General features: G+C 45.6%; 1 protein-coding gene across 3 annotated transcripts in view; it reads left to right on the plus strand.

The window, feature by feature from the left end:
• Nucleotides 1–25,866, plus strand: part of AKAP9 (A-kinase anchoring protein 9) — a 547,514-nt gene that overhangs the window by 467,382 nt on the left and 54,266 nt on the right. For all 3 annotated transcript variants that reach the window (XM_030200158.1, XM_030200166.1, XM_030200175.1), the window contains 3 exons: nucleotides 13,836–13,986; nucleotides 20,901–21,563; nucleotides 23,648–23,856. In XM_030200158.1, coding sequence (XP_030056018.1) covers nucleotides 13,836–13,986; nucleotides 20,901–21,563; nucleotides 23,648–23,856 — 1,023 coding nt within the window. The remainder of the gene's footprint in view (nucleotides 1–13,835; nucleotides 13,987–20,900; nucleotides 21,564–23,647; nucleotides 23,857–25,866) is intronic.

A 25,866-nucleotide genomic window follows, 5' to 3' on the forward strand; every position in this document is an offset into this window, starting at 1 on the left:
ATGATGTCTAGTGTGTGTCCTTTGTAATGTGTGGGTTGTGTGTTTGGCCAGTGTAGTTCCCAAAGTTGCAGGAAGTCTTTGCATTCGTGTACATTGCTTGAGTTATTGTCTGCAAGGTGGAGGTTGATGTCTCCTGCTATGAAAAGGTTTTGGGTGGTAACACAAGTGTTTGATATAAAGTCCAAAAGGTGCGTTTGTGAGTCTTGCCATTTGCTTGAGGGTCTGTAGAATAAGATTAAGTTTAGTTGATCACATAGGCTGGGGTGATTGATTCTGACTGAGGCTATTTCGAGTTGTGGAAGAATAGCTTCAGCTGTTGTTATGACTGTGAATTGAGATTTATAGATTATTGCTATTCCTCCTCCTCTTTTTCCTTCTCTTTGTATCCTGGAGGGCAGAGCTCTAGTATTATTGGGTCTTTAGGATCATGGATCCAAGTTTCGCTGATAAGTAGGAAGTCAAGATGGTCAGTTGTGATCCAGTCGTTTAGTGTCGTGGTTTTATTGTCTGCTGACCTGGCATTGATGTATCCTATTTGTATTTGCTGATGCTGGTGTTCAATTGAGTTTGCGGTGGTGTTAATTTTTATTAGTTGTCTATCTTCTTGGTGTTTAGGTTTGTTATGTCCTTTCGTTCCTTTCTGTTGACTGTGATTAGCAGGTTTTCCTTGCCATTGTTTAATGTTTTGAGTCCTTTGTATGCTGAGCCCCCCAAATCCTCCCCCAAAACCCACTACCCACAACTGTACACCACTACCATAGCCCTTACAGGTGAGGAGGGGTACCTAGATATGGGTACAGTGGGTTTCTGGTGGGTTTTGGAGGGCTCACATTTACCAGTGGGAGGGGGGCCTGGGGCCACCTGCCTGAAGTGCACTGCACCCACTAAAACTGTTCCAGGGACCTGCATACTGCTGTGATGGACCTGAGTATGACATTTGAGGCTGGCACAAAATATTTTTAAAGATTTATTTATTTATTATCACATTTATACCCCACATTTCCCCAACTGCTTCAGGCTCAATGTGGCTTACATTACACTGGAAAGGCAAGAGCCAATCCTGTAAATTAAGCTAATACAAAATAAAACCTACATAAGAAATAATGGAGAGGCTGGGGAAGGACCGAAAGGAACAGGAAAACCAGGGGAGAGGAGGGAAGGGTGGGTGTGCCCAAAATTGGCATAAAATTGAAGCGTATCAAGCAGTGGAGACAAAGTCTGAGTCCTAGGGGTAGGCCTTTCCAAATAAGATGGTCTTAAGAGATTTCCTGAAATTTAGATGGTTTTGGATGGTTTTTATAGTTTTTGGCAAAGCATTCCATAGTTGTGAGCTGATGAAGGAGAAGGATGAAGCATATGAGGATTTATACTTAAGACCTTTGCAGCTTGGGTAGTGAAGGTTTAGGTATGAACGGGATTGTCTTATGGTTTATCATTTTTATTCAAAATCAGTATCCTGTACATGTATCACTACACAGCATTGTCACTTGCAGTCACAATAGCAATTCCTTATTATTACAGGTAAGGTAATTTTACTAGAATCTACAGAAACAAAGTAGTTTATTATAACCTTCCCTCCCTTCCCAACAAACCCCCCCAACCTTCTCCCCATTAATCCCCTCCCTTCCCCCCTGTTAAGTGAACAGAACTTAAGACTAGAAATTCAACAATCTACTTCTCGCAACCGGGGTCAGTGTATTTAGCAGCGGGCTCCATATATTCTGGAACCGCAATCCTGTCCTGGAGCTAAAGTCAACCACTCTCGTCCTTTCCATCCGCATCAGCAAAATCATACGTGTCCGCCATTGAGAGTATGATGGGTATCGACTGGTCACCCATTCAGACAAAATCACCTGCATGGCGGTCACGGTAGCCTTGCGTACGAAAGCTGTAAGTCCCTTTGGTACTGGATGGATAAACACCGGGTGACCCAGCAACAATCCCGAATCACATTTCCACCTGGCCCGCCAAATAGAAGAGACATATTGTGTAAGCTGTTTCCAAAATTTAGCTATGCCTCCACATGTCCAAAGCATATGCCCCAAGGTGGCTCCAGCTTCCCCACATTTAGGGCACTCCCCCCACGGAGAGACCCCCATATGGAAAGCCCTCCTAGGGGGGATGTAGAGCCTGAGTGCCACTTTATATTGAATCTCCCAGTGCGACATCATAATGATATGACTCTTCATAGTCAAAATATAAGCTTTAAATTGTGCTACTGTAAGGTCCAACGGAATATCTTCTTTCCACTGGGTTAGCAACTTTACAAAATCAGGTTCCGGAATAGTGTCCCTGATATGTCTATGATGGAATTTTAGTGGAACCCGTTGCTGCGCTGTTAGAGAAAATGCCGAAGCCAGCTCTTCTTGAACATCTTCAGCTAGATCCTCCCAAGGCAAGGACTGTATGTAGTGCTTTAACTGACCATAATGAAACTCATCTGAGGGGAGCAGGTCAAATTCCTCCCGGAGCTCTTGGAACGGCTTTATCCGTCCTTCAAGGGTAACTGCATGCAGTATATATACCATCCCCTTACGTTTCCATCTTTGAAAGGTTGGATACAAAGTTCCAGGTGGAAAGGCGGGGTTCCCACAAATCGACAAAAATGGGGTAGTTTTTGATGAAAATTTGTGTAATTTGCAAACCCATTGCCACACCGCTTTCGCCGACCTCATTATTCCTGTCCGCTGTAGTATATATGGTAGGGAAGGTCCCGCCGTATGTAGAAAGGCACTGAAGTGCGTCTCAGGACATAGCTGTAGCTCTATGTACAGTATGTATCCGAATAGTCCTGGGTTTCACGAAACCAATCATTTATGTGGCGCATTCCACTTGCCACCGTCATGTATTTAATGTTCAGCAAGCCCAGGCCTCCGTATTCCACCGGGACAGTTAATGTTGAGTAAGACAGTCGTGGTTTTTTCTTTCTCCAAAGGAAGGTCTGCACCAGTTTTATCAACTTCTGTTCATCCACCTTTTTTAGGAACAGTGGGAGTGATTGGAATGTGTATAACCACCTGGGGGCCATCACCATATTGAATAGCGCAATTCTTCCCATGAGTGAGAGTGGTAGGTTCCCCCAGACCTCCAACTGTTTGGTAGTGTCCTGCAACAATCTCTGCACATTCTGTCCATAAAGCTTTGTTAGATCCCTGGTGATAGTGACTCCCAAATACTTCAAAGAGTTTTGTGTCCACTGTAAAGGGAAGGTCCCCGGCCAATTTATCTGATCTCCTGGCAACACTGGCAAGGCCATAGATTTATGTAGATTTAGACAAAAACCTGAGTAACTCCCATACTGTTCAATTAGCTGTAACAGCCTTGGTAAAGTCCGTGGGGGCTCTCGTAGAATTACTAACAAATCATCTGCATAAGCTAAAATTCTGATATCCTGCCCTGCTAACTTAACCCCTTGGAGATCCGGAGCCAAAGAGACCATACGCAGTAGCGGTTCCAGGGTCTTGATAAACAGCAATGGGGATAGGGGACAACCCTGTCGAGTACCACGTTGTATTGTAAACTCTGGTTCCCGGACACCATTAATGAACACTCCCGCTTTGGGTTGACAATAAAGCGTTTGAACTGCGTGCATGAACCAGCCCTCTATACCCATGGCCGCCAGTGTCTGGTACATGAACGTCCACCCAACCTGGTCAAACGCCTTTTCAGCATCCAAACTCAATACCAGGGTGGGCGCCCCATGTTGTTGACTGACCGCCATGGCCATCAAAGTTTTCCTAATATTATGCACTGACTGGCGGCCTTTCACAAACCCAACCTGTTCTGGGCCTATCATTGATGGTAGATATTCCGCCAACCTCATTGCCATCAATTTTGCCAAAATTTTTGTATCAACATTTAACAATGAAATTGGTCGATAGGATTCAACATTATCTAATGACTTTCCCTGGCTTGGGTATTAAAGTTATGAGCGCTGAATTTGCATATTGTGGAAATTCCCTTTTTTCTATTACCTCCCGGTAGTATTCCAACAGAGATGCTAGGGCCTTCCCTGATAGTACTTTATAGTACTCTCCTGAAAATCCATCTGGCCCTGGAGCTGACCAGAGCTTTAATGTTTTAATCACAGCTTGTAATTCTATCATTGTCAAAGGTTTATTCAAGTTCCCCAGCTGTTCTTCTGTTATTTTAGGGAGCTTTGCCTGAGCTAGATATTGTTGCATCTCTCGCTCCGAGGGAACCTGTCTCAATTTGTATAGGGCTGAGAAATAATCTGTGAATGCTTGCCCAATCTTTTGACGGTCCGTGATTAAATTCCCCTTTTTATCTTTCAATGCAGTCACTGTCCTCGGGGCTCCTGAGTTTTTTATTAAGCGCCCTAACATTCTGCCTGCCCGATTGCCATATTTATGTAACTTGTATTTGTAAAAGAGGGCCGATCTCAACTCTCTTTCATGTAAAAGACTATTAAGGGCCACCTGTGTAGCTTTCAGATTCTCCAAAGTAACTATTGTGGGGCGATGAAGATGAATTCTCTTAGCCCTCTGCAACTGGCGCTCTAAATTCAATATGCACGCAGCCCTCTTCTTATTCTTAGCACTACAATAGGTTATAATAGCTCCCCGGATGACCGCCTTAGAGGCCATCCAGAACAACTCGGGCTGGCGTGTGTCATGCCAATTATTATGTTCTATATAATGATCCCAATTCCGCTGCACATGTGTCCGCAACCGTGGATCATGATATAGGCCCGCCGGGTATCTCCACCCTCTCTGCCCCGTGGTGTCTGCGGTAACTTTAATATCTGTCCATATCATAGCATGATCTGCCACTTCTTCTGGACCTATATATGCTGTATCTACTAGGTGAAACATGGTGCGGGCTAGCAAAATATAGTCTATCCGGGCAAACGTGCCATGTGCCCTTGACCTGTGCGTGTAATCTTTCTCTCCTGGATGATAAATCCTCCACGGATCTACCAGATCAAGGGTCGTGGTGAATGACTGAAATTCTCTAGCCCGCACTCCTCTATACTGAGAATCCTTTGTGCTAGAACAATCTTGCCGGGGATCTAGGACCGCATTGAAATCCCCAACCACAATCAGTTCTCCACCGTGACTTTGCAAGCATTTCCCTGCTAGGTTGGTGAGAAAGGATGCATCATGATTATTAGGCCCATATAATACCAAAAGCAACAAGATTCTCCCCGCTAACCAAACCTTCAACATTATATGGTCCCCCCGAGCCCCTTTCTCCAGTACTGTTGCTTTATATGGGAGTCCCTTTCTAAATAACACCGCCACCCCCCCCCTACGACTCTGTGTTGACGCTGCAAATACTTCTCCAACCCAATGTTTTTGTAATTTAGAATGTTCCAGGTCAGTAAGCCGTGTCTCCTGTAAGCACGCAATGTCTGCTCTGTGTCTCTTAAGTGCAGAGAGTATCTTAGATCTTTTAATTGGGGAACTAATCCCACCCACGTTCCAGGATATTAGTCTAGTGGTCATCCTTTAAACCACCCCTTTCCCAGTGTCCATGCTATGCCCCGGGTTTTACAGGTCTCTTCAGCTCCAAGACCCCATTCTCTAGACCGGACTCTAAAAATACCTCTCAGCTCCATTGTACACTTCCCCCGATTCCAATGTAATAAGTTCCGCTTCTCTTTAATATCTAATACTTGTTCAGGTAATATAAACCCTTCACCCTGAACCCCCTTAATCCCCCCCCCACAGTTCTAACCCTTTAGCCAGATTCCTAGGCCTAGACCCGGAATTAGCAAGAGAGCACCTAGCGTGTCGAGAGCCCCCAACTCCTATATATAGCACATATTTATAATTATAATTACTGCAACATTTGGCTTTTTTGGGAATCTAGTCCCCTTTATATTACCAACATCTTTAGTCTCCATCTAGCATGCCTTGATCTCGGAGGCCTGTTTTTGCTTCTTCCAGTGATTTAAAAGTCTGCCATTGTCCTTGAACTTGCACTTTCAGGGAGGCTGGGTACTGCAAGACAAATCGAATTTGTTTTTGGGCCAGCGATGAGCATATAGGGTGGAATTTGCGCCGTCTCTCCTGTACCCCAGTTGAGTAATCCTGAAATATCAGGATTTGCCGTCCTTCGTGTTTTAATTCGCCTCTGCGTATCTTGAATCCCTGTAGGACTTCCATTTTATGACGATAATTGAGCAACCGCGCAACCACCACTCTTGGGCGCTCCTGATTTTCTCTGTTTCGACCAATTCTATGTGCCCTTTCAATGACCAGTTGTCCAAAAGAGTCTGTCAAGGCCAATTCCTTAGATAACCATCTCGTGAGCCAATCCACCAGGTTTTTGTCAGGAATTTTCTCAGAAAGGCCCACTATCCGCACATTGTTCCTGCGGGAGCAATTTTCAAGATCTTCCAATTTATCCATGTGCTCTTGAAGCTGCCGTTTTACCTCCCGCAGGTCTGTGCTGTAGCCTTGTGAGTCATCTTCCAGGGCGGACACCCTGGTCTCCACATCCTCCATTCGGGTTTCCAAACCTTCTAACTTCGTATGGAAAGCGTCCAACTTTAAGTCTAAAGCGTCCCATTTTGGCTGCCAGGCATTTGCAACTGCTAGCGTTAATTGTTCGAGTTGGGACGCTGTAAAATTTGGGTGCGCCGGAAGCGGGTCCTCCGCCATTTTCGGGTCTGGCGCCGACACTTTACTTTTCTCCTTTTCTTTTTTCCCCGTTCGTAGCGCCATTCTGGTTGGAGACTGTTTAAGATATCTGTCCATAAAGGTACGCCAGTTTTAATTTTCCTTTTTAATCACTCGTGTTGCAGTATTTGAGCAGTTTCTGGAGCGAGGGCCCAGGAGCTAAAGCAGTGCACGTCCGCTCAGCTCATCACGTCACGTGCTCCCCGAACGGGATTGTCTTAATGCATTGCTGGGTGGTAGGATGATTAGTTTAAGAGGGTGAGGGGGGGGGGGGTTAGTGACCACTGGAGGAGTAAGGGAAGGTCATCCCTGATTCTCTCCGGTGGTCATCTGGTCAGTTCGGGCACCTTTTTGTGCCTTGGTGGTAAGAAAAGCAGACCAGGTAAAGTCGTCCAAGTGCTCGTCAGGGACGCCCTTTTTTTTCCATTATGGGTCGAGGACATCCATGTGTTAGGCACGCCCAAGTCCCACCTTCGCTACGTCTCCGATATGCCCCCTTGAACTTTGGTCGTCCCTGCGACGGAAAGCAGTTGGGATGACCAAAATCGGCTTCCGATTATACCGATTTGGGCGACCCCGTGAGAAGGACGCCCATCTTCCGATTTGTGTCGAAAGATGGGCGTCCTCTTTCGAAAATGAGCCTGTCAGTGATCACCCCACCCCTGAAGGGTGGCCTGGCATTTGAGTACCAGCACCTTTTTTGCTAGAAAAAATGCACTGGTTGTTTCTAACCGTTGTTTAAAATGACGAGCTCTGTGTTAGAGCATCACGTAGCCTTCTGTTCTAATTAACTGAACTGTATTGTGGCTTTCCTTGTCGTCAGCAGCAGACGAATCCAGAGTCTCGTGTGTTATGACTCTCAACCAGCAGGTAGAGATAGAGAGTACCAAACTGAACTCTGCCACATAGGATGGTATGCTCCTTGGTCAATCAGTATTCTTTATCTCCAGCAGGCGGTGGACGGTCTCTCACAACCTCCTGGTTTCTCCTGCTTCTGTGGCTCCTGTTCTGGGTTCCCTGGTTCAGTTGTTCTTGGGGGTGTTTAGGCCAGTAGAAGTCCCTGACTCGAGGTACACTAGGTGGTGCCAGGTCCTTCCCCCTACTACTATTTATTTTTATAGTGATACTAGACATATGCAGCGCTGTACACTTAGCATCTAAGAGATGGCCCCTGCTCGATAGAGCTTACAATCTAATCAAGACAGAAAGGACAAATAAGGGATAAGGGAATTACCACTTTCTCCTGCCACTTCCTCCCTCCTCCTCCTCCTCCTCCTCCTCCTCACAGAACTTTGGAAAAAAGTGGTAGAAGAGAGCAGATTTCTGCTGATGTGGCATTCTGGAGGAGAGGGGGCATCTCTGTGCTCCTGCAGCTGTCTGGATTCAGCCACCTGGTAGGAATTAGAAGGCCTGTGGGTACTGATAGGGCCGGCAAAATTGTGAGTATGAACTTTCGTTGTTCCCCTCTGTCAGATTTGTACTGTTCGGGTTGGTGCACCTGCGGTGGTACAGCATTTCTTTTTGAGCAGCCTGAGTGGGGTTTTGCCTATGTTTTTGGGACAATACCATTGGGCCTACACGGGAGCAATTTTGGCTGGCTTTTTTTTTTTATTTTTTTTTTTACAGTACCTCTTTTCAGTCGGCGGCAGCCATTTTGGTGACAGGCTGCAATAATGGATTGCTCTTTCTTCTATTCTGTCTTTGCAGCTTTCAGGCCATTGTGGTGCGGAAGGCGCCGGTTCCCTTGATTGGCAGAGGTTTTTTGTCTGTCTTTGTGGTTTCGTGTCTCAGCTCCTTCTCGCATGGTGAATTCTTGCACAGAAAAAGCCTTGACCTTGCTGCTCCCAGGTCACTCTTGGCTTCTTGGCTTCCCTAGCAGCCTTCTCTTCACTGGCTTTCTCCAGGCTACTCGTCCCGGCTATATTTTTAGTCTGCAGCTCATTTCTGTTTCTGAGGTCTTGGTTATGCTGGCGTGGGCTGGCCCTTTTTCCTTCTCGCCTCTAGCAAAGGGGCAACGTCTCCACACGGTTGCCTGGTCTGCCCTTTCCCAGCTGCATAGGCAACATTTGGCTTATGCCTGTGCTTGCAGGGGCATTTGCTGCCCTCTGCTGCGTTTACTCCAGGTACCAGATTGTGGGGTTCCTTGTTTTGATAGCTGCGGCTGTATGCCACTTGGACTGTTTTTCTCCTTCCTGTGGCATGACCATTTCAGTGGCATACCGAGGGCGGGGCGGTGGGGGAGGACCACCCCGGGTGCAGGTCGTGAGGGGGTGCTGCCATGGATGTCTTTCTCCCCCTGACTGGTGCGGTGCTGCCACCTTTACCCTCCTGGTGCGGTGTGGTGCTGCACTGCATGGGTGTCGTCGTCATCCCCTTCCACAACTGGTGCAGTGCTGCATGGGTGTTCTTCCCCCCCCCCCCCGACTAATGTGGTATCACTCTCCCCTCCTCGCTCCATGCCTGCCCCACTCTGCAGGTCTTTAAACTTCAAGGCTTCCGGCACCGTCAGCAATGTAAGTGCTGCCTTCGGCCAGCCCCGGAAGCCTTCTCTGGACAGCGTCCTGTCTACAAGGGAAGCTGCATAGAGGGTGCTTCCGGGGCAGGCAGAAGGCAGCACTTTCATCGCTGAGACGCTGCTGGCGGGCCTGGAATCTTGGCGGCATGCAGAAGCGGGCGTGGACTGAGGAGTGATACTGCACTAGTCCGGGGGGGGGGGGGAGTGATGCCAGACAGACAGACCAAAGGGAAAGAGGGGTGGATAGAAGACGATGTGATGTGATGCCACATCTAAGGGGAAGAGGGGGTGAAGACAGCGATGCCACATCTAAGGGGAAAGGGTGGTAGAGAAAGGAAGGAAATCAATGGCAGGGGAATGGGAAAAGTGGAGTGGAGAAAGGAGTGAGAGTGATGCTAAATCTAAGGGAAGCAAGAAGGAGGGAAGAGAAAGGTGGGATGCATGAGGGAGAGGAGACTGGGAAAAAGCTGGATCAGGGGAGGAGGAGAACGAGATGCAGTACTATGAAGCAGGGGAGAGAGATATTAGCCCTGGGTTTGGAGTGCAGGAGAAAGGGAGAAAGAAGAGTGAAGAACATGGGAAGGGATGGGGACACAGCAAATTCTGAACATGGGGGAATAGGGACAGAGACACAGAGGGGATGTTATGGATAGGAGAGAGAGGGAGTAAGAGGGAATGACACTGGACTTGGAGAGAAAAAAGTCAAATAGACAGGAAATAAGCAGAAGATGGATATGGATGGGGAACAGAGAGTGGAGAGAGAGGGAGATGCTGGAATCAGGAGCGTAGCCAGACCTGCCATTTTGGGTGGGCCCCAAGTTAACCTGGGTGGGCCCCCTTCCCAACCCTACCCCTGTACAGTTATTTAAAAAATTTTCCTCTGCCCCCCCCCCCCCCCCCCCCGGCATCTGCTTCCCTCTCCTTCCTTGGCCTACCTGGACAGCGCTTTCTCCATCTCCTCCTGAGTTTTGCATTTCTCCGCTCTTCTGCCCGCTCTCCCCGTCTGCGTGGTCTGGTCATTTTTACTGCCCTGAAGCGCCGTTCTCCCTCCAGCACCGGCGATTCCCATAGCCTTCTGCCTGCCTGCGTGCGTTGTTGGGGCCTCTCCTCAGGGGCGCGTCCCACCTTTGCAGAAAACAGGAAGTTGCAGAGTAGGTGGGACGCGCCTAAGGAGAGGCCCCGACAACGCACACTGGCAGAAGGCTGACTTTGGGAATTGCCGGTGCTGGAGGGAGAATGGTGCTTCAGGGCAGTAAAAGTGAGCAGACCACGCGGACGGGGAGAGCAGGCAGAAGAGGCAGGAAAAGATTGGAGCCTCGCTTGGGAGAGCTACGCCACTGGTTGGGTTGGGGCTAGTTAGGGTGGGCGGGCCTGGAGCAAAAGTGGCTGGGCCTGGGCCCGCCCATGGCTACGCCCCTGTATTACAGACTGAGCGCGCATTTAAATACAAGCAGTCAATTGACCCATAGTCCTCTTCAGTAGGAACCCTGGAAATAACGGAAGGGTATATTATACACCTACCCTTGTCTGTCAGTCTTTTCTTCCCAACATTATCATGAATAGGTCTAACACCTCATACCAATTCTGGGATTCGTATACATGATGACATACAATCTGCCAAATTACCCAAATCTCTACTTAATCTATTCCTGTGGCGTATTCGTTTTTAACCTGATTGTATTGCTGGTATTGATAAACTCACTAACTCCCCCACATTTTCCAACTTCCAATTTTTCTCCCATCCCATCCCTAGATAACACAGCTGTAATAGTAGCAACCAAGACATGATGCCTTTACAAAAGGGTCTTTTGACCAGTACCTTCACCTCCAGTATCCCTAAAGTTGCCCACAAATGTGCACACTAAGGTGCGTGACACGCCCCTTAAGCGTGCCCCTGAGGCGGCGCGCCTCAGACTCGGCATGCTGATAAGGTTCCTCCGAGAGAGCGTGATGAAGATGATGTCACAAGGAGGTGGAGCTTCGCACCACACTGTTGGAAAACGAGCATGAAAGGGTCTGTAGTTGAAAATAGATTATGCTGCAAACCCTGTTCTTCAGAGGAGAACAGGAAGCAGACAGGATGGTAGAAGTGCTTCAAACTCTGCACACTGATAAGGTTCCTCCATGAGAGCGTGATGAAGGCGCTGATGATGTCACAAGGGGGTGGGGCTTTGTGCCACGCTATTGGAAAATGAGCAGAAATGGTCTGTAGTTGAAAGTAGATTATGCTACAAGCCCTGCTCTTCAGAGGAGCACAGGAAGCAAGCGAACTCCAGAGGGTGGTGGTGAATGGAGTTCGCTCAGAGGAGGGAAAGGTGAGTAGTGGAGTGCCTCAGGGATCGGTGCTGGGACCGATTCTGTTCAATATATTTGTGAGTGACATTGCCGAAGGGTTACAAAGTAAAGTTTGCCTTTTTGTGGATGACACCAAGATTTCCAACAGAGTGGACAACATGAAAAAAGATCTGAAGAAGCTAGAAGAATGGGCTAACGTTTGGCAATTAAAATTCAATGCGAAGAAATGCAAAGTGATGCACTTAGGGAGTAGAAATCCAAGGGAGACGTATGTGTTAGGCGGGGAGAGTCTGATAGGCACGGACGGGGAGAGGGATCTTGGAGTGATAGTATCTGAGGACCTGAAGGCGACGAAACAGTGCGACAAGGCGGTGGCCATAGCTAGAAGATTGCTAGGCTGTATAGAGAGAGGAGTGACCAGCAGAAGAAAGGAGGTTTTAATGCCCCTGTATAAGACATTGGTGAGGCCCCACCTGGAGTATTGTGTTCAGTTTTGGAGGCCGTATCTTGCGAAGGATGTTAAAAAAATGGAAGCGGTGCAAAGAAAAGCTACGAGGATGGTATGGGATTTACGTTCCAAGACGTATGAAGAGAGGCTTGCTGACCTGAACATGTACACCCTGGAGGAAAGGAGGAACAGGGGTGATATGATACAGACGTTCAAATATTTGAAAGGTATTAATCCGCAAACGAATCTTTTCCGGAGATGGGAAGGCGGTAGAACGAGAGGACATGAAATGAGATTGAAGGGGGGCAGACTCAGGAAAGATGTCAGGAAGTATTTTTTCACGGAGAGGGTGGTGGACGCTTGGAATGCCCTCCCGCGGGAGGTGGTGGAGATGAAAACGGTAACGGAGTTCAAACATGCGTGGGATATGCATAGAGGAATCCTGTGCAGAAGGAATGGATCCTCAGAAGCTTAGCTGAAATTGGGTGGCAGAGTAGGTGGGGGGAAGAGGGGGTGGTGGTTGGGAGGCGAGGATAGGGGAGGGCAGACTTATACGGTCTGTACCAGAGCCGGTGATGGGAGGCGGGACTGGTGGTTGGGAGGCGGGAAATACTGCTGGGCAGACTTATATGGTCTGTGCCCTGAAAAGGACAGGTACAAATTCAAGGTAAGGTATACACATATGAGTTTGTCTTGGGCAGACTGGATGGACCATGCAGGTCTTTGTCCGCCGTCATCTACTATGTTACTATGTAATTGCCTCAGACTCGGCACGCAGAACCCCTTTGTGCATGTCTTGCTGAACTCTGTGCTCGCTAAACTGGCTAGAACCAGTATAAAAAGCATCTGTTTTTTTTGTCAACCTGATTTACTATGTAAGCCGCATTGAACTTGCTAATGAGTAGGAAAGTGCGGGGTATAAATGTTACAAATAAATAAATAAATCTTGCTGACTCATTAAGTTTTGTGCATCTGAGCCTAAGTTGGTTTAAGAAAGTAGGTTTCTTTTTAGAAAGGTGTAAGGTGCAGTAATGTAGCTGTCTGTAGTGAAGCAATACATTTCTTGAGGAAGCTTTACAATTTGTCTGGCTTTTGGTTGGATAAATTGAAATTTGGCTTATCCAAAGACGGAAAATCTTGAGCCATATTCATCCTAGATCTGTAGGCTCTCTTCATCTGCATTGGCCTAATGTGAAATGAGAATTTCTTACCTAAAGCTAATCACAAATTTATTGTTAGTCCAATAAAATATCATCTACAACCTACTTGTACACTTTTATTTCTATATATCCCATTGAACCAAGATGGCAACCACAATACTTTTTCTGTCTTATAAGACATTAAAAAAAGTCCTGTTAATAGAAAAAAAATAATTTAAAGCTGTATCTAGTACAGATAACATGATGTCAGTCCTAGTGCTAAGTGATACAACTACCTTTATTGGTAAAGATAAAAGCACTGTATTAGTTTGCTGTATAAGAAGTGTTTGTTTATAAAATATTTTAAAATCAACACTTTAAGAGGTATGTTTACTAAGGTGCGTTAGCGTTTTTAACATGCCTTTAATAAAATTAAGGCGGGTTAAATGCTAACATGCCAATACATTCCTATGGGCACATTAGCGTTTAATGTGCGTCAACCATTAACAAAACGCTAATGCGCCTATTATTATTATTTAGGATTTTGCTCACACCTTTTTCAGTAGAGCTCAAGGTGAGTTGCGTTCAGGTGCACTGAGTATAGTGCTCCTTAGTAAACATACCCCTAAAAGTATTCAGTATAACTGAGCCAAAGGTTGGTTTGTGTGATGTCACCCTAGGAATAATGCATTGAATTAAAGAAATAAGTATAAATACTGTTGCCAAAACTTAAGCATCAGTTCTGTATAGCTTTGTATATAATTCAGACTAGCTGTTTTTTTTTCTGTTAGGCTGGAGGTGGCAGAGAAGGCAACCGAACTGGAAAGGTTAAATGATACATTGGTAAATGAACAGAAGAAAATGCGAGAGTTGCAGTGGGCTTTGGAGAAGGAAAAAGCTAAAATGGAACGTTTGGAAGAGAGAGGAAGAGAAGAGCTTGAGGTATCTTTTCTTTGTCTTTATAGTGATTGTTGCTGCACTTTAAATTGCTGTACCAGATCTATTCCCTATAATGTTTGTTACATTTATTTCAGATATGTGATGCAGATATCTTGTGGGGGATTTATTTTTTAATTATTTTTTTTTTATACTCTCAATGTAACAATATAATAGTATAACTCAGGTATACAGAACATCAACATACATCACCCCGAAGTACTTTCACGGCAGATCTGGCCCTCCTGTTTGCCAGTAAACAAACCAGGTTCTCTTTTACCAGTATCTCACTCCTTTGGCTAGATGGTTCTTTCGCCAATTCGAGTGAAAGAGAATAGAAGGAAAATCGAAGACTTCTCCTCAGGGTCTGCCTCCTTTATAGTCAGGTGACTTTAGTTGCCGATTGTTGCCACTGCAGGCGTCTCTGCCCTTTACTGTGCCACACGCAGCCAGTAGATCGCTCACTATCTTTTGTACTGTCTCTTCACAGTTCAAGTAAGCAGGGGTTTCTGGCAGCCCTCTAAATCGCAAATTGCATCTATGGCTGCTGTTCTCTAAGTCCTCCAACTTATCTAGGACTTCCTGGTGAGCTGCCTGGACTTCAAAAACTTGGCGGTCTATAGCATCTATCACCTCCGCCTGGGAATCTAACCGGGTTTCTGCCTCTTCAATTCTGGACCTGAGTTCCCGTATCTCACCTTTCAAATCAGTTCCAAGAGTCACCAGGTCCCCCCGCATCGCTTTCAAACTTTATTTTTTGCAGCCATTGCTTCCAGTCGGGCCACTACTCTGCCTCGGGCTCCCTTCGGTCTGCTCCCTCAATCTAATTCTCTACCGTGGAAACAGTTGCTGCAGGGGATGCATGTTCTGTCCGCTCCTGCCGGTTGTGCGCTGCCATCTTGTTTCCCGTTCACGCTGTCTTCAAGCTTGGGAAGGCAAATCACGAGAGATCTAACGCCCCTGATCCCGATCGCATTCACCTTCTCCCCGCTCTGCACTGCTGACTCTGCTCGATTTTATTATCTGCACATCGAACCCCTAATCGGGCTCTATCTCGCGTTGTCCCCGTGGGTCGCTCAGAGCTCTCAGCTTAGGCGGCCATTCCACTCGCTGATGTCACTTCCTCCTTTAAATTATATTTTATAATGAATTTCATGGTAATCAAATGGATTAAGAAAAGGCTGCAAGGTTGTAATAGATGTATAGTGAATATTTAAAGAGCTGTAAACAAGTAAAGAAATTCAGTATGCATAAAAAGTGGTCAAATGTATAGATGGGGTTGATGCACCCATTTCGTATGAAAATCCCTTTACATATAAATTTAAACGAGGTATTGTATTTTTAACTTATTTTTCTACAGCTTTGAAAGTACAGTTATTTATGCAATGTGCTACATTATGACACTCATAAGTACATAAGTATTGCCACACTGGGACAGACTAATCCAGGTCACAAATACCTGGCAAGATCCCAAAAAGGCTCCATACATTTTATAGTGCTTATCCCAGAAATGAGCAGTGGATTTTCTCCAAGTCAATTTAATAATGGTCTGTGGGCTTTTTCTTTAGGAAGCCGTCCAGACCCTTTTTAAACTCCACTAAGCTAACCACCTTTACCACATTCTCTGGCAACAAATTCCAGAGTTTAATTACACGTTGAGTGAAGAAAACTTTTCTCCAATTCGTATTTACTACTTTGTAGCTTCATTGCATGCCCCTAGTCCTAGTATTTTTGGAAAGAGTAAACAAATGATTCTCGTTTACCTGTTCTACTCCACTCATTATTTTATAGACCTCTATCATATCTCCCCTCAGCCATCTCTTCTCCAAGCTGAAGAGCCCTAGCCGCTTCAGCCTTTCCTCGTAGGAAAATCGTCCCATCCCCTGTATCATTTTCGTCACCCTTCTTTGTACCTTTTCTAATTCCACTATATCTTTTTTCAGATGCGGCGACTAGAACTGAACACAATATTCGAGGTGCGGTCGCACCATGGAGCAATAGAAATGCATTATAACATCCTCACTTTTGTTTCATTGATTTTAGATCCAGTCATTTGACATATAGGGGGTAATTCTGTAAAGGTTGCCAAAACTTAAAACACTAGGATGCCGCATGCTAAGCATGAATTCTACATTAATATGAAATTGCCATTATAGAACATTAGCAAACTGTGGGCATTTACATGCGAGCACTTATTCACAGCTGCTCTCCATGTTAATGGCTGGTGTAAATGACCACAACTTAGGGATCCTTTTACTAAACTGCAGGAAAAGGGCTCTGCGGTAGCAGCGGGGGCTGTTTTTCCCCACAAGCCAGGCCCTTTTTACTGCAGTGGGTAAAATGCCCCCCCCCCCCCCCCCCCCCCCAAAAAAAAAAATTTCCATTCAGTAAGGTATCTCTTATTGCGTGGCATGCAGTGGGGAGCACTTACCACCACCCATTGAGGTGGCGGTAAGGGCTCCGGCAGTAACCGGACAGCGCGCAATGATGCCCGATTACCGCCGGCCGGGTTAGCACTGCGCTACAAAAATAAATTCCCAGAGCACCAGAAATGGCACAGAGTCAAGCCGGAACTACTACAGGCAGCTATGTTGGGCCGGTGGTAGCTCCCACATAGCATACGGTAAGCCCACGTTGGGCTTACTGCTGCTTTGTAAAAAGGCCTCTTAATGATGCAGTTGCATGTGTAACTGACAGTATGTTAGAACCTTAGTGAGTGAGTGCGTGCTGAGCATGCCCCTAACCTGCCCAAATCTGTCCCACATCCACACTCCCTTGAGGTTAAGTGCTATAGATTTCCACACCAAGGGCCTTATTCTATAAAGGTTATGCTCCTAAATTTATACTCCTAATTTATGAGCATAATTTATGCTCCTAAATTTATGCTCTCACTCTATACTCCAAAATAGATTATGCTCCTAATTTAGGAGCGTAAATTATGCTCATAAATTAGGGGCATAAATTTTCAGAGCATGACCTTTATAGAATAAGGCCCTAAGTTTCTAGACGAGTGACTAAGTGCAGTTACATACATAAATAGTTTTTTGAAGAGTGTTTAGGCTTAGTTTTAAAGTTTGCAGAGAAATTTTCTCTCTTAATTTTGGATCTATTTTTAGTGAGGAGATACTTTTTTTATTATTATTATATAGAGACTGCCATGGAAGTCTCGTTGGGAAATCCAAGGGTGTGCTGCAACATAAAGTAAATCTGATCCCTTAGTGAATGCACCTTCTTGTCAGGCAGTATGCTTGTGGCATTTATACAGAGGAGGGACACATTGAGAGGACTAGTGGTGATGGGTGGGTTAACTTTCAGAGTGTTCAGATTTGGTTGCCATGCCATAATGCCATGATCTTCAGCTGCTGGAGCCCAAGAACCCTGCTAGCCTTTCCACCTTTGCCACTGTCGCACCAGGGGTGTAGCCATTGGTGGGCCTGGGCCCTGACTGCGCCGGTGTGGGAAAGAGCAGACTGGGCTCTGTTGCTAGCTCTCTTCTATGGAGCTGCGTCAGCAATTTCCTGTTTGTGCCTCGACGAGACGTGGCAGAGGGGATGCTTCCAGGTTAGCGGCAGGCAGCATGTGGGAATAGCTGCTGCTGACCCATAGAAGAGAGAGGAGGGATGCTGCAGGTGGTGGAGGAAGAGAGGGAAAGAGATGCTGCATGGGGTGAGAGGGGTGACAGATGCTGCACGGGGAGGGGGGAGAGAAATGTTAGACCTGGGGCATAAGGGAGAGAGATGGTGGACAGTGGGAGAGAGGCAGAAACGTTGGATATGGCAGAGGAAGGGAGAGAATTCTGCATTGGAGGGTGGGGGAAGAGAGATGTTGGATCTGCGGTGCAAGGGAAGGGATAGAGAGATGTAAGACATGGGGCTGGATGAGAGGCAGGGAGAGATGCACAGGAGATGGAGAGGGAGATTTTGGATCCAGGAGCAAATGAGAGTGTTGGAAGGATGCCAGATAATAGGAGTGAGGGAAAGAGGGAAGGAGACTTGCTGGACCAGAACCAAGGGACAGTGAGATGTCAGGCTACAAGAGCAGGGAGGGAAGAAAGAGGGAGTAGTTACTGGGCTAGAAGGGTGAATGGAGGAGGACGGTGGTAGGAATGGTGTAACCATGTGGGAGAGGCCAGGAGGGGAAGGAGGAGACTGACAAGGAAATGGATGAGAGGATAGTGATTACAAAGGATAGAAATATGGTAATGGGAAAAGGAATGGTTGGGGAAGGAATGAGTTGGGGAATGGGAGAACTAGTGAATGAGGGAAGAAGATAGAAATCTGATAGGTAGCTGTAAAGTAAAAAGGTGAAGAAGTGTGAGGGTTTTTTTTTTAAAGTTTACTTTCTTTTATTGATTTTCAATACAAAGTTAAAACAAGAGCTCGCAGCCTAATGACAAGTAACAATTTACAATACAAGGCAAAATAGGAGCTCACAGTCATAAACTAGGAAACAGTACCAAAATTAGAGTAAAGAAAGGAGGGAGAGAAAAGGAGGAGAAGAAGAGGGGGGGGGGGAAAGAATTTTATTTTGAATGTTTTAAATGGAATATATTAGCTTTGAGAAATGTGCATAGTAAATGTCTTTGCATTGTGTTCAGTAGAAAAGGAAATGCATTTCTATTTTTATTTCTCCAGTGTTGTAGTACATGCTAAGTTTAACTTCTTGGGGTTCTCAATTTAATTTTTGTGTACTTATTTTTATTTCTAACTAGTAAAAAAGGCCCGTTTCTGACACAAATGAAACGGGCGCTAGCAAGGTTTTCCTCGGAGTGTGTATGTTTGACAGAGTGTGTGAGAGAGAGTGAATGTGCAAGTGTGTGAGTGTGACAGAGAGATTGAGACTGTGTGAGAATGAGTGTGTGGCTGTGGCTGGGGGGGCCCCCTCCCTCCCTCCCAGTTCCAGGGGCCCTCCTCCCTCCCTCCTAGTTCCAGGGGCCGTCCCCCCTCCCTATTCCATGGTCGTTCCCCCCCCTCTCTTCGAGTTCCAGGGTTGTCGTCCCCTCCCTCCCCTCCATCCCTCCGAGTTCCAGGGTCGTCCCCTCCCCTCCCTCCCTCCCAGTTCCAGGGGCCGTCCTCCCAGTTCCAGTGCCCCTCCCTCCCTCCGAATTCCATGGTTGTCGTCCCCCTCCCTCCCTCCCTCCGATTTGCAAGGTCGTTCCGTCCCTCCCTCCGATTTTCAGGGGCCCCCTCCCAGTTTCAGGCCCCCCCGCTCTCCGAGTTTCAGGGCCCCTCTTTTCCTCCCTCCGAATTTCAGTGCCCCCCCTCTCTCCGAGTTTCAAGGCCCCCCTCTCTCCCTCCCTCCGAGTTTCAGGGCCCCTCTCCCTCCCTCCGAGTTTCAGGGCCCCCCTCCCCAGGAGTTTCAGGGTCCCTCCCTCCTGCCTTCCAAGTTTCAGGGTCATCCCTCTCTCCCAGTTCCAGGGTACCCCGTCCGTCCCTCCCTCCCTTCCTCCCTTTCACTTCCAGGCCTCCTGCCTCCGAATTTAAATAGTCACGTTGGACTTACCAAGTTGGGGTTACGTCGTCCGCCAGTAGCACTAAAAGCCGTGCAGCCTCGGCCCTTCTCTTGCTGTCTGTCTCTCAGTTCTGGTCCCGCCCTTGCAGAAACAGGAAATGAGGGCAGGACCAGAGCTGAGAGACAGACAGCGAGAGAAGGGCCGAGGCTGCATGGCTTTTAGCGCTACTGTTGGACGACGTAACCCCGACTTGGTAAGTCCAACATGTCTTTTTAAATTCGGAGGCAGGGGGCCTGGAAGTGGAAGGGAGGGACAGACGGACTGGGGAACCCTGGAACTGGGAGGGAGGTTAGGAAATGGTTTTTCCAACGTTCCAATGTCTCTGGTGACGTCAGCTGGTGGTTACGAACGCAGCCAGAGACATTGGAATGTTGGAAGTGCAAATTATTATATTAGTGATCCCTTGTTCTGTATTTGGTGAGGGTCTGTTGGTGTGATAGTAATGGCAGGTGGGGAAATCGGAGGGAAGGCAGGGAGAAGAGGGGGGGTCAGAGAGGGTGGTGTCCTTTATTTTCTGACCTGGGCCAGAGCATGTCTAACACTGACCCTGACCCTTGCTATATAGTTGGTGGGGATATCCCAGCTGAGGATCTCTTCCAAAGACAGCCAGAACTCCTACCATGTTCTGCAGTCGGCGACAGCATCCTTGTGCCACCGACGACTAAGCATGCATAGGGTGCCGACATCAGTCACTTAGGGAAGTCGCTGCTGCCTGCCAAGCTTGATAAAAGGGAATTCTGGCCACCTTCGGAGGAAGTCTTCAGCTGACAGAGCTTGAGGATCCTCAGTAGCTAAAATATTTATATTTTGAAGAGAACGTAGGGAGGGGTAGAGAAACTTTTGTGCCCACCCACTTTGGGCTCAGGCCCTTCCAAAATTGACTGTCTGGCTACCACAACTGTGTTGCAAATATTAAAAAAATATAGAAGTTTCTCCAAAAGCAGTATTCATCCCCAGGAAAGTAAAGTATAGGGGCTAGAAAAATGAGCTCTGTAGACTACATCCAACCCCAGGCTATAGGGACCCCCTGCTCTTATGGAGTGTAGAATGAGGACTGTTGTGCTAAATATGTTTGATGCAGTAGTTCCTCTGTTAGGGTAGAGTTCATGTTTGTTTATGTTTATTTAAAATCTTTATATACCACCTGAACTGACGAACAGATCTCGGTGGTGTACATTATGATTTTGGGATTTAAATATTACTTTTCTGCTGCAATAATTACGCTGTAGCCTTGGTTAGTAAAGTACACTAGGGAAATATGTTTTATAATAATCAGGTTTTGGAATATTGTACTGATCATAGAAAGATTATATTGGGTTCTTTATGTTGATATCAGTGGCAAAATTTTGTAGCATAAGTATGTTCCTTTCAGAAATATTAACTATATGTTTTTTTTTCTTTATGAAAGGATCTGAGACTTTCTGTTGAAGATCAAAATTTAAAGAATTTACAGTTAAGTAAACTTTTGGAACAAGAGAAGCAGCTGATAAGTGAATTGCAGCAGAAGATAGAGTCCCAGAAAGGTTTATATGAAACTCAGATTTCACAAGAACAAAGACAAAATTCAGAATTTCAGGTCCTCCTAGAAGCAGAGAAGGATCGAGCTGTGGAACTTGCCAGTGCGTTGGAAAGAGAGAAGGAGCTGCGTGTACAGCTTCAAATTTGTGAAGGAAGTGGGGAGGGGGAGACACAGAAACCACAGGAGGGATTGCTTAAAGATCTACAGTGTCAATTAGATGAGAAACACAATCGTATTGTAGAGCTAGTCAGCGAAACTGAAAGGTATAAACTAGAATGTGTTAAAATGAGGCAAAGACTGGAAGAAGACCAGAAGATTCAAAGACGGATTCTACAGGCAGAACAAGAGGCCAACAGTCAAGCTAACAGAAGAGTGCAGCAGCTGGAGTCTGAAGTGGAAGAGCTACGTTGCCAGCTGGAAGAAAAAATGTGGCAGATCAAGAAACTACAACAAGAGGAGAAATTGTTACAAGAAAGAATCCAGGACCTCCAAAATAAAGAACAAGTGAGAGAAAATAAACAAGTTGGAGGAACACACCAGGATTTACAGGAGGTGGGTGTTAAAAAAAAAAATCTCTATTTTTCCTATTTTAAAGTAGACTTCCAATTATAACTTCATCAGTTGTATTTCCACCTAAATTCTGTTCCATGCTGTACCTCTGATTTAATCAAATTCCAGACATATCCTAATCAGGCGTGTATTCAGACCTTAGTGTTGGGGTGAGGGCACATTGTGCCCCGCCTCCTCACCACTCTCCATCCCTGCAGCAACCCCACATTTCTGTGGCGATACTCTGCGCTGCCTGCTTTCCCGCCCCGGTGCACATGCTCGGTTTTTGTGAAATTGAGCATGTGTGAAGCTCGCACATGCTCAATTTCATTAAAACCAAGCATGCATTTGAGGGAGGGAGAAGCAGGGGCAGACAGCGCTACAGCGAATATAGCCATAGGAAAACTTCTGGTGGTGGACCTTGGGGACCCCCGCAAGCTAAACCAGCAGACTTTGGGGCCCAAACCCAAATTGGGGGAGGGCCAGGCTCCCAAGGCCTCCCATGGCTGCAGCACTGGACCTAATATTTAAATTAGGCTTAGAATAATCCTCTGGAATAGAGCTGTATGTACTAACGTTTGATGTGACTTCACAAAAGGACACTTCATTGTGGAAAATAGCGCAAAACTCATGGAAAAGTGCACACATGCCAAAATTCAGTCATTTTGTGCTGTGTTTCAAGCCAATTGTGTGTATTAGCTGCCATGAAAAATAAGGCCTCATTCATATAGCAACTTGATATGATTCAGACCAGTGGACCCTTTAATTTTAGTGCCTCCCACCATCAGATCTCATCTCCAAGGGAGGGAGCTCACCAGCTCCGAAATGCAGCTAAAAAATGTTAATGTCCTCTCCCCAAAGCTCTAATTCTTTTCAAACTGAAGCTGCACATTGTTGCCGGAGGGGGGGCGTTGGGGTTTGGGATAAGAGCGATTCCCAATTTGTTTTTATCCTGGCAGCTGCCTAGTCAAAAATACTAGCAGCTGACCCCTTGCAGTAGACCAGCAGTACAACCACAAAGGGGAGATCATCCAATAGCTACCTTATTTGATAATCTGAGTTGGTGGTAGTAGTAGTACTGCAAGGTTACCGCTAGAGGACAGGGCAAGTGGGGACTTGCTGCTGTCCCAATCACTCCCTGTATCCTTTGTAATGAATTGGGGTGCCAGGGAGAAAGTGAAAGATTGGGCTGGCAGCAGATCCCCAACTTCCAATTTAGAAAGGGGTGTGCCGTTGAAGAGGGGGGAATAACACACTTTAGCCTGATATCGGGGCTGAGGAGGAGGTCATCATGCCATTGGCCTACTGAAGTGAGGATCTGAGAGTCCTTTTCATTTTGTCACGTTTTTGGTGAAAATTTTCATAAGTGTTGCCATAGCCCAGGAAGCATAAAGTTCCTGGCTATGGAAATGCATGAGAAATTCTCTGTGAACTTTAGCTAAAGCTGTAAATGAGCCAAGAGCTAAATTTCACAGCAACGAGTACTAGCCAGCAAACGTTTTCATGGGTTAGTGGTTTTATGGGTTAGTGGCTTTATCTTTAGTATATATCCCCTTTTGCTTCCAATGCAAGTTGCTTTGATTAAGCAGTATAGAAATGATATAACAGTTTTAACATAATCCAAATATCCATAATGCTGTAAAATGAAATATGAGCTTGCTAGTAAAGTCACCTGAAATTTGAATAAAAATGTGCATATTCTATATACCCATTACCGAACAAAAGAGAAAAGCAAAAATTAAAATTAGAAACAAAAGATTATAGGCAGTAAATGCAATATGGAATTAACGGGAGTATATAACTTACGGGTATCATTGATTACTTACCATCCTGAAGAGCTGCCAATTTGGATGGAGGTGGGAGCAGACAAGATGGAGACAAGGTAATAGAGCAGATGAGCAACCGGTGCAGAAAGATAGAGTATGTTCCTTGGTGTAGGGTTAGAAAGGAGAGCACAAATAAGAGGACAAGAAAATACTTACACAATTCATGCCTTAATTTATAATATTCAGGCTTTTGGAATATTGCACTGATCATAGGAAGAAGTATTTATAAACCATTAGATTGTTTATTATGTATTCTTGCAGACCGTTTGGGATTCATCCAATGACCGAACAAGAAATTGGGTTTTCCAGCAGAAGACAGATGACGCAGAAACAAAGCAATCTAGTAATATCTCTCAGTTAAATGGGGGAGATGCTGTAACTGGCAGCAGCCAGGCCCTGGAGAGCATTCTGCAGAGACTGCAACTAGTATCTTCAAAATTAAAGCAACTGGCCAACAAAGCTGCCAGCAGGTAAGGAAGATACTCAGCTCTGTATATGCTGCACTTTTACTAAGCTGTGTTAGGCACTAAAATGCACCTATGTATGGCCAAAAAGAAGGGTTTTTTTGTTTTTGCAAAGTATGACCCTTTAATTTGACTTTAGTATTACACAGGTATCTGGGGTTTCCTTCAGTTTTTTAAATCTCTTACCATTCCTGTCTATCCCAACCAGTGCAATGACAGTTTTTTTTATCAGGGGTGACGGACCCTGGTCCTCTCTAAAACATAAGTTTATGTGCAGCCTTGGTGGAGTGTCTGGATGCCAGTGGTGAATGAGACTGCTTCTTTCTTCCTCAATGACTTGTGAATGCTGCCTCCATATCATCCATAACCCTAACTAACCAGCCCAAGGAGCAGAATCTAGGTCTCTCATATGGCAGCTTACAGAGCTGCCCTGAGACATCAAATTGGCTCTTGTTTGATACATTTAACTTCCTATGTCTACTTTCAGAAGTTTTTACTGTCTAGAGACTTTAAAAAATGGTTGAGTTCTTTTAAGGCAGTTGAATTCTTTATTGAGGGAGCTCAGAGAAGTGCTTTCAGATCTTTTCAAAGATTTGTTTAATAAATCTTTGGAGATGGGGTGTGGGTGCAAAACAGATACACTCTGTTTTAGGGTGTTATTGGGGGTACCTGACACTTAGTGTAAGTTATAACAAAAATGGGCCCCAATCAGATTATCATTGGTTAGGGATGTGTCGGAAGTAAATGTATCACCCCTTATCCTTAGATCCAAGCCCACTTCTCCAAAATAATAAAAGAAACTAACTCCACACCCAAATATTATAACAATAGGGTCTTATTTTATTTACAGTGGCAGCAAATGACATAGTATAAACAAGAATAAAGGCAAAGACAATCTATTACAGAGATATATTGGAATAAAGGTATTGACAATCACTATCTGGACTCGTAAAGTATAAAGAGTCACCCTAACCCCAGAGCATTGTTATCACAAGTATACATGGCACCTAACTGATGTAGTCCTTCAGATGTCAGCATATTCTTCAGATGTCAGTCTGGTCCAACGCAGATCTTGTGCCTCGGAGTTGATGTTGACACAAGGCAGCTAACCCTGGCAAGAGCTGCCTTTTATGGAGAAATCGGGAGCCTTATCTCTCGTATGTTCTCCTTGAAGAACATAAACAAGTAGCTCCAAGTGTCCTGCATTGATGTCAGTTCTGGTAACAGCCTGCGTCAGTTCTGATAACAGCTTGCTTGTCCTGGAACATCGTGACCTTATCAGCAGTTACTAAGTACAGTAAACAAGGGTTGTTATTCTTCTGTGAGACTGTATGTCTCCGCAATGTTTTAGAATCTTTAGAGAGAAAATGTCTGAATTTGCACATTATAATCAAGTTCTGAATGCTGAATAGTGCCTTGTATATAGAACGAGGTACGTCATGTAGGTGCACAGTGCCCATAGTGCTTCAGTAGCTTTACTCCTACAGGAAAGGTTCTGTGGGATTGAAGAAGAGCGAATATGGTCCCTCTTTACAAACGTGGCAACAGAGAAGTCGTCGGAAACTACAGACCGGTAAATCTCACTTTGGTGATTGGAAAAATAATGGAGGCTGTGCTGAAGGAAAGAATAGTGAAGTACCTATAATCAAATGGGTTACAAATCCAAGACAACATGGCTTCACCAAAGGAAAATCATGCTAAATGAATCTGATTGATCTTCTTGGAATATTTTGTTCAATTCTGGAGGTCGTATTTTGCTAAGGATGTAAGAAGACTTGAAGCGGTCCAGAGGAAGGCTACGAAAATGATATCAGGATTGCTCCAGGAGCATATGAGAAAAGTCTTGAAGACCTGAACATATGTATACCCTAGAGCAGGAGTAGGCAACTCCGGTCCTCGAAAGCCGCAGGTCAGGTTTTCAGGATATCCACAATGAATATGCAGGAGATAGATTTGCATACCATGGAGGCAGTGCTTGCAAATCTATCTCCTGCATATTCATTGTGGATATCCTGA

This window comes from Microcaecilia unicolor, chromosome 1, assembly GCF_901765095.1.
Source record: "Microcaecilia unicolor chromosome 1, aMicUni1.1, whole genome shotgun sequence".
Lineage (NCBI taxonomy): Eukaryota > Metazoa > Chordata > Amphibia > Gymnophiona > Siphonopidae > Microcaecilia > Microcaecilia unicolor.